Genomic DNA, 8,988 nt, shown 5'->3' with positions numbered 1-8,988 from the left:
TAATAGCGTCTGGAGCTTTGCCTTTACGAATTGTTGGTCCAAATTAAGTCAGCCTTGAAACCGAGAGGACTCTTATTTTTCTTTTTCTTTTTCTCCTCCCCACCCCAGCGATGAAACTTAAAATCTGCATACTGATGGGAGAGGGAGTCACAGCGTTCCACACACTTTTGAAGAGTACCAGAATACATCAAGTACCGCCTCTTAAAAATGCTTTTGGCATGTGCTGGTAAAACAGCGTACCATACCCTCTCTTTTTCCCTCTTCCTCCAAGCAGCCCGTTCTGCAGCAGGTTCTGAGCTGTGCGCACTTGTTTCCAGGCGGGGTTAGTGCAGGTAGCTTTGCTGTATGCGTGTTGGTTGTAGCTTTGTGTCATCCAGTTACATCAAGTCACCTGTCTGTCACTTTTCAGTGCGGGCCGTGCTCCTGTGCTTCAGAAATAGAGGGCAGGACAGGTACTTGCACCCAGTCCTGACTGCTGAAATGGCTGGAAAAGGCTTTGTGTGACGTTCAGCAGCGAGTGTTTTACGTAGTCTGCTCTAGAGCCTAGCTTGCAGAATCCCAAGACTGATGCAAAGTCCAAGCAGGTACACTAAGTTGGAGCAGCACCGCGTAAGGGCAGCGAGCGTGTTCCGTGCCAGTGCTGCGGAATTGCTGGGGAGCACCGCACAGTTTCATTTGCAGTCCTGATGTTGCTGGAGCTGGCAGTAGTGGTGGGATGAAAGACAGCCCGTTCCTGGGATGACTCTGGGCTGGGGAGTTAGACCTGCTGGTAAAGGAAACCTTAACTCTCCCTACTTAAGAGAACAAGCAATAAACGTTCGCGAATGTTTCCCCTAGGTGTGTCTAGAAAGTCTTTCACACTACCCAGCAGTTCCCCAGTAGGAATGGGTAACCTTAGCTCTGCTCTGTGATGACGTGGTGACACCCTTTTCCACAGGAGGTGGTTTTAGCTCATCGCTGGCTTTCCTAGAAGCTCCAGCAGCATAAAAATCCCTGGAAGTGTTCTATGATTTGTAAGTGAATCAGAGGAAAGAAATAACAATGTTGAGTAGAATAATGCTGGCAGATGAGTGTGAAGCTGTGTGTGTGTCTTTGGTGTGATGGTCGATATCCCATCTTCGTTCACTTCAGCTGCATTTTTGTGTCACTCCCCAAATACTGGATGTAGAGTCGTTCAACAGCTGAATAGTCTTACATTTGCGTTCGCCCTTTCTCAGTTAATTAAAAAAGGACTGCTAGCTCATTTTGCACCCGAGTTTACAAGGATGTTACGGTAACTGCAGATAGCTGGAGTCTTGCGTCTGAAGTGGCGTAGCCCTGGACCATCAGACTGGGAGGCCAGCTGGCTAGGAAGCAGATTTGCAGGGAAGAACCGGGGAGTCCCCACAGGCAAGTGAGTTGAACGTGATTCAGCAGTTCTGGCAGCAAACGAGGCCAACAGCATCCAAGAGCATAGCAGCAGATCGAGGGAGACGCTGCTGCTTCTCCTCTCAGCACTGCTGAAGCGCATCTGGAGTACTGTGCCGGGTTCTGAGCTGCCCAGGACAGAAGAGACGTGGACATAGCAGAGTGAAGGGTTATGAGAACAGTTTAGGGCGCTGGAGCATGAGCTGAGAGGGATGGGTTTTCTCTGCCGTTAGAATCAGGGGTGATCATAGTGGTGTGTGTATCTCGGGATTAATGGGAGGATGTAGAGAGGACAGGGGCAGATCCTCCTTAGAGGTGCGCAGTGAAAGGATGAGAAGAGGCAGTGAGCACGAGCTGGAACACGGGGACCTTTGAATAGATACACTGACTGGGCAAATTTCTGTGCAGCCCGATCTGTTTGGTCCTGCTTTGAGCAGGGCATTTTACTTGTTGTTTCTGGAGGTCCCCTACAACCTAAACTGTTCTGCGACTGTAACCAGAAGGTTCCTAGTCATTCATTTCATGAGTAACCCCACTGGAAGAGAGTGGAAACCTTTTTTTTTTTTAATTAATGGTAAAAAACTTTTAAATCTAGTGAAAAAAACAAGATAGAGACCAAAAGGTGCGATTCCATCCTGTGGTTAAATGCTGTTGAAACATTTGGTCTAGGGCTTTTGTGTGTAATCTTTTAGTTACAAAGATTTCGGTAACTCTGGTGAGTTGAACGCTCTCAGATTTTGTCCAGGTTTAATTTGATCTCATCGGTGGTGTGGGTTTTCCCTAATTGTCGGTATTTCAGTTTATCAGAAGTGGCATTGATTACAAATCTAACGGAAGTTATAAATTCCAACAGAAAACTACGTGAATGGTGTTCATGCATTACAAATCTTAAAATTTTATATGAACCTCTTCAGTAAAGAGAAGGAATTCAAGCTTGAACTTTTTATAGAAGAAATTTTAAAACTTTTAAAAAAATCAGTTTCGTAACTGTCAGAAGATCCATGTCAGTAAAATGACTAGGAGTTTATTACTTGTACACTGTAGCTCTGGTTCTGAACAAATGTTAGACGTTGCAAATATTTTGGATAAAACCACTGCAACTACTGAAACATTTTACAACCTGCTTAGTTTGGTATGTGATGCAGATGGAAATAATTCTGGGAATTCTTATATCAACATTGGGTTGAACTCCAGTTATATGAATTTCTACATACACAAGATTCTGTATCTACTGAGATCCCGAAGAATTGAGTCAACGATGCAGTGCTACGCAGTATTGTGTGAAATGTTGTTTTTTTCTTACAGGGTAAAATTCTCTACAAAGTGCGGTGGAAAGGATATACCTCTGATGATGACACCTGGGAACCAGAGATTCATTTGGAAGACTGCAAAGAAGTGCTGCTTGAATTCAGGAAAAAACTTGTGGACAATAAGCCTAAACCTGTTAAAAAAGACATCCAGGTGTGTTTTACCTCCCCGTGTCTCACACTGAAGATGTATTCCCTGTCTAGGCTCTGCTGATGGGGGGAGGGAGAACGTAAGACAACTTGAAGAATCTTTTTGGTCTTGAAGAAGCATTTTGTTTCATGTGAAACTGAATATTGTTGCTGCTTTCTGGTGAGGCTTTTTTTTTCGTTAATTAACAAGTTTGCTTGTAGACTCTAAATCCATCTAAACTTTATTTCTGTTTTTAACAGGACTGTATAAATGACGTATGGTCATTCTAGTTTGGTTTTGGCAACACAGACAACGCACTTTCCCTAGCCACACGGGTGTTGTCTCGCCAGTGAATCAGGGCACTGCTCAGTTCACCCTCCTGCTTTGTGTAGCAGATCGAGGAGTGTTTGCATGTTAACCATTAAATTTCTTAAGTTAGTAATACAGAAAAATTAATTGCAAGAAGGCAGCATGTGGCTTTAACTGCTCAGTCAGTTTGAAAATAAAGCATAAGAATTGTCTTTGAAAACTGGTACCCTACTTCTGGGAAACTGTAGGTAAATTATACAAAATTATACAAAATCAGGTAAATTGTTTTTCATGGAAAATAGTTCAAGTCTAGTTCTGTTATGGATTCTGGTTGTTGGATGTCTGATTGGTTTGCTTGGCTTGTTTATGTATTGTTTCTCATCAAAGCAGTCAGTCAGGTAATTTAGGCAAGCGAGCTAGAATTGCCAATTTTTCAATTTGACAACGAGTGGTGATGTTTGCAGTTATAAAAAGATTACCCAAGCACCGCCACTACCGTTGTTGTACAGTTTATACCAGAGTAATACAGTTTAATGTAGAAAGAAATATTCTCTTTTTCCTGCCTTTTAGAAACTCTCTCTAAATGATGATATATTTGAAGCAGAATCTGACAGCGACCAGCAAAGTGAAACAAAGGATGATGTTTCACCGAAGAAGAAGAAGCCAAAAGATGGAGAGGATCGAAGTCCAGATGATCTGAAGAAGAAAAAATCCAAGTCTGCAAAACTCAAAGAAAAACCCAGAACAGAATGTGAAAATTCGTCAGACACTTCTGTGTTAGATTCAAAAACAAAAAAAAGGACTTCAGAAACCAAGGAGGATTCAAGGGACCCAAAGAAGCAAAAGAAAGAAGATACTAAAGAAATCAAGAAAAAGAAGGGAGAAGTTAAAGATTTAAAAATAAAATCTAAAGAAGATTCTAAAGAAAATAAAAAGTCGCGGAAGGAGAAGCATGGCGATGTTCAGTTTGACTCAGAATCAAGTACTCTAGACGATGTATTTTCTCAAGGAACTGATCATGAGAATACATGCTTAAATTCTGAAAATAAAGTTGAGAAGCAGAAGGTAGTAAGTGGAGAGGAGAGCTTGGAACAAGAAATTGCTGAAAAAGATTGCATTGCCGATAGGCATCTTGACGGATCAGCAAGTAATGAAGATGATGATGTTAAGGTTAAAAGAAAGAAGAAAAAAACTGAGAAAGCTGAAGATTATAGAGAGGAAGGTAGAAAAGTGGAAACTCAGGAGACCTATTTAGAGAAGAAGAGCATGCACAAAAAGCAAAAAGGTCAAGAAAAAGTCAAAACGGTACCTGGAGAGTTGGAGAAGGTGTCACCTGCTCCTTCACTGGTGCAGAAGGGTTTGAAATTGAGCGCTGATGAGAGAGGACGCAAGTCCACTGATTCCGCTGGGGAGGTGAGCAGTGTTACGGCATTGGGTGGGGGCTGGAGAGTAAATCGAACATCTCCGAGGTCCAGGTACGTCAAAAGGTTACTGTTCATGATGGGAAGGAGGAAGAGTACCAGTCGAAAAGTAAGTGAGCTGGCCGAAGCTCAGGACCAGTGTATAGGAGAGACTGAAAAATTTCTGGATTCTGGACAATATAAAGGAGGGAACGCTTCAGGAGAGAAGGGTGTCTTTAAATGCAAAAATATGAATTTATCCCGTTTGGTTTTTATACTCACTTAGAATGAATTCACTGTTCCTTCAGATCATGCTGTCTTTTTGAGCTTTGTTCCCACCACCGTCAGCAGTGGCCCAAGTCTGACTTTTTTCTGCGTGTGTAGTGAGACATTCAGACTTGAGTGGCTCTCCACCCAGTACCGCACGATGGAGCGAGCAGTTGAGCTAAACCACACTTGATCTCTCACAAGCCAACTGCTCCGTTATACCTTACGTGTGTTAGCATCTGCCCGAGAACTGGGATGCTGAAATTGCTCCTAAACCCCAGTCTCCCAGATAATTGTGTAGCTGGCTTGTCTTGGTAGGATTCTTGGGCTGCTTTTAGAAAATCCTCAGTTTCATGACATGCTTTACCTGTTACATAAATGCTGTACCTGTTGTAAGAAAAGAACTGAGCAAATACTGAAATATTTATTTTTCCTTATTTAATGCAGAGGTGTTTTAAGAAAAGCAGCATGGTAAAGGTAAAAAAAAAAAAAGGGAAAGAAAAAAAACCCCGGTGTTGCTGGAATATTTTTGAGAAGATAACTTCTTTCAGCTGCTTCAGACTATTGTAAAGCAGTTCTCAATACAAAAACTTCAGCTGCTCAGAGAAACTGCTTTCTGATTTACATCTTGATCCTTACTGGATTATATCCCAGTTCTGTGACAGCAAGGGTCTTCTGCAGGTTTAGCTGTGGTCTTCTGCTTAAGATTGTTGTATGTATGCAGTAGGTCACTTGAAACATGAGGAAGTTGATTTGGAGGTACAGAATTTCGTAGCGTAATCTCAGAGTAGAACTACACAACATAGTGGTTTTGCAGGAGCCGAGTGGTGAAGCTCTTGGAAACAAGGTAAAGGGATTGCTGTGAGGCACAGCCCCGTTTCAGAAGGTTCTTCTGTTAACTGAAGTGGTATGGCCCTTTATTACTCGAGAACATTCTTGCAGTTCAAGGCTGTAGCATTCATAAGAGAGAGCTGGTGATGGTAATCAGATAAATCTTTGGAATTCTGTTTTATTTACCTGTAGTATAAAAACAGTGTCAGCCCAGACATGAAGAAATGGGTGGCCGGTGAAAGTTGGTTTTTGCTTATGGCTCTTCGCCCCGAGCACTGAGTAAACTGTCTGTACGCTTTTCTAGTGGTCGTGCTCCTTGGAGGGTCGTGCTCCAGGGTACCGAGGAGTCAAGGGAAGGCATTCTGCTCTTTGGGTTTTTCCATCTAGGAGCTTAAACAGTGTTTTCTGTAACTGCCGAGTTATTCTCCAGAGCACCTGCAGTCTTATATGAGTGGGTTTGGTGGAGATTGTTGTCTGGGGGATTGTTGGCCCAAGCCAACAGATTGCTCTTTTAAAATAAACTTACTGCATATGTCTCAGCTACCTGTCTTTCCCTGATTACAGAACACCATCATGTCGATTTACAATAGAGCGTTCTCCGTTTGGAGTCAGTTTGCATGCCAGACTGTTCTTTCTGTTCAGTTTACCTCCAAAAATAAATGTGCGGTGTACGCTCTGCATCTGGTCAGTATTGGAAGCCTGGAATAGAGTTCAGGATTACTGGATTTAACAGCCCCTCTGTGTAGCAAATATCTGGTAATCCCTTTAGTAAGTTACGGGTCTCCTCCTAAATACTGAACATCTGTGAGGATTAGCAGCTGTCTGTGCTACCAGTTAATCATGTCTGTGATCAAAAGCTGAGCTTTTGTGGGAAGGGGCTGAGAAAGACCGTTAAATGTCTCAGCTCCGCTAACCCATTGTGATACACTAAGGGAATCTATTTTAATGGAAGTTTGTCCCGTGTTAAAGAAACGGTAACATTTAGTGGTAAATGCAGTCTGTAGATGGTGTGGGGACTTCTTTTGGGGCCGTTTCTCAGAAAGCCAGTGCTACTCTGTGTAACCAGGGGGGTGTCGGGGCTGGCACAAAGCCATGCCAAGGAGCCTTGTCTCACCTGCCCTGCAGCTGGGAATGTGCTGCCTGAATGGAGGGAGAGGATCATAGGAGGGGAAAGGCAGCCTTTGGTGGAGGCAGTTGAATTCTGTTTTGGTGGATTTGTAAAGCTCCTGTGATACTGGATATTGCTAAGCTCAGCCTTCTGTGTGGGTAGGGTGGGTTTGGGTGAATTTTTCTGAGTGTCGGTTTTTCACAAATGACTGTTGCTGTGACATTCTCTGTGTGTAAATTGGAAACCCTGGAACCTTCTGTATACAAATGGCAGGGGTTCTCAGTTAAGGTGCAAGTCAGTGCTATCCTAACTGCTTCGAATGTGGTGCTACAAAGGTGTTAACTACTTTGAAATAATTACATTCCATCCAGGCTCAGTATTTGATACAAATGAAAAGTCAAGTCTGTGAATTTCCTTCAGGCGCTGGTTTTGGCACACCTGCACCTCATGCAGTAAAGCACTTTGCATGGCTGAGCGCAGGAAGAGTCTGAATTGAAGTTCTTTTATTTTGGAAATGACACCTCCTCTTACAAAAGAAGCCTTCACAGATGTAACATCTGACTCACCTGTTTAGTTGTTTTCTTAGGAATGTCTGTAAGTCACTAATAAACAGGTTTCAGTAGATTAATGTTATCGTTGGAGTGGTGAAAGGAGTTTATTTTCAATTTTTTCGCTACTTCTTTAATTCGATCTTTGTTCTCAGTATCAGGAGAAAGAAGTAAAGAAAACTGAAACAAAAGAAAAACCTCAAAAAAAAGAGTCTGAAAAAGAAGAAAAGAACAGGAAAGAACAAAAGGGCCTAAAAAGTAAGTGCTAACTGCTTAAAAGAGAGAAAGGAAAGATGCCTGGGGACATTCTCCTCTTACTTCTACAAGAGCAGATATTGTACAGTTTTGTAACACATGCCAGAAACAATTTCTGCTTTTACATCAGGAAGCAAAAGTCTGCTGTTGAGAGGCTTCATGCGAATGCTGGAAGTACTTTCATGTATGAACCATGGAACTATGTAGAAATTGTTAACGTTCTGAAGTCAGGATTTCACCCTTTTTTGTTTAATATTGTCAGCTGTGCTTCTGTGGTGTGCAGCAGTGATTTTTTTTTTTTTTTAGAAGATTTCATCTGGTTATTGGCTATTTCCAAGCGTTCTGATGAATACACAGTTACTGTGTTTGTCTAACTAGTAGAATTTCCCATCAGACAAACTTCTTGCCTCTTGCTTTAGCTGCAGTGGTGAGTTATATTATTCAGCCCTTAAAATAACACCAGAACCGGATGATTTGTTACACCAAGGAAAATGTCTGGGTTGTATTTCTATTCTTAATAGCATAATGAATTATTAATGTTGCCACTTCTGATCTCAGTAAAATTCTGGATGGTTTTATTCAGGATAAATGCCCTCAGTCCTCTGATGAGGATGAACTGAGGAAAACTTGGTAACTCCGCCTCTGATAATCATGAGAGGATATAGGAGGAGCTATGATGCTTCCAGTAGCTGTTGCTAGAGAAACATCTTTCTCAGAAAGCAGCATAGATGCTTATAATGCTTAAGAAAACAAACATAATGAGTAATTAATGTTCCTTACACAGCATGTGTCCTTTGTCTGTTCAGCACAGATACCTGACCGTGTTTTCGGAGTAGTAATTCATGCACAATTCTGAATTGCCTTTCTTGAAAAGGAGGTGGTACCGTGGTGAAAACTGTCAGAGCTCAGACTTGCCAGGGTGGCTGGAGGTGAAACAGCTCTCCCCAGTTTTTGGCTTATGTTGTGAAGCTTCTACGCTTCAGCAATGATTAACTCACAGAAAGAGAACAGACCTTTTCTAAATGGAGTCTGGTCACTCGCTTAAACTTTGTTACGTGATAGTCTTCAGTGGCTCAAGTAGTCACCCTTGGTAACTGTCTTAATATTCTAGGCTTTAAGGACATCAAAAGTGCGTTTGACTTGTTTAATGTAGCTTCAGAAGAAAAAAGTGAATATTCTGAGAATAACTGCAAAAGAGAAGAATCTTCGCTAGAGTATAAATTCATAGAAGAATTAAAATCAAAAGACAGCAAGGTGTACAAGGACAGAAGGAACGTAAGAGGTGAATCAGACACATGGACTTACATTGCTGCAGAAGGTGATCGAGAAGTAGTGGATGTGTGTCGAATGGAGAACTCTGGTGAGCAGTAGAAACAAACGCAGGGGAAAGCCGAGCGCTGACAGTTCATGCTTTCTCCATTCCTGC

At 42.1% G+C, this 8,988-nt stretch overlaps 1 protein-coding gene across 1 annotated transcript in view; it reads left to right on the top strand.

The window, feature by feature from the left end:
• Positions 1–2,712: 2,712 nt before the first annotated feature.
• MPHOSPH8 (M-phase phosphoprotein 8) overlaps positions 2,713–8,988 on the top strand; it is a gene marked incomplete at its 5' end in the record, with an annotated part of 17,642 nt that continues 11,366 nt past the window's right edge. The window contains 4 exons of the mRNA XM_010135330.1: positions 2,713–2,868; positions 3,724–4,566; positions 7,469–7,565; positions 8,674–8,922. Coding sequence (XP_010133632.1) covers positions 2,713–2,868; positions 3,724–4,566; positions 7,469–7,565; positions 8,674–8,922 — 1,345 coding nt within the window. The remainder of the gene's footprint in view (positions 2,869–3,723; positions 4,567–7,468; positions 7,566–8,673; positions 8,923–8,988) is intronic.

Source organism: Buceros rhinoceros, unplaced genomic scaffold, assembly GCF_000710305.1.
Source record: "Buceros rhinoceros silvestris isolate BGI_N320 unplaced genomic scaffold, ASM71030v1 scaffold24, whole genome shotgun sequence".
NCBI lineage: Eukaryota > Metazoa > Chordata > Aves > Bucerotiformes > Bucerotidae > Buceros > Buceros rhinoceros.
This window is presented reverse-complemented; position numbering and strand designations above follow the sequence as displayed.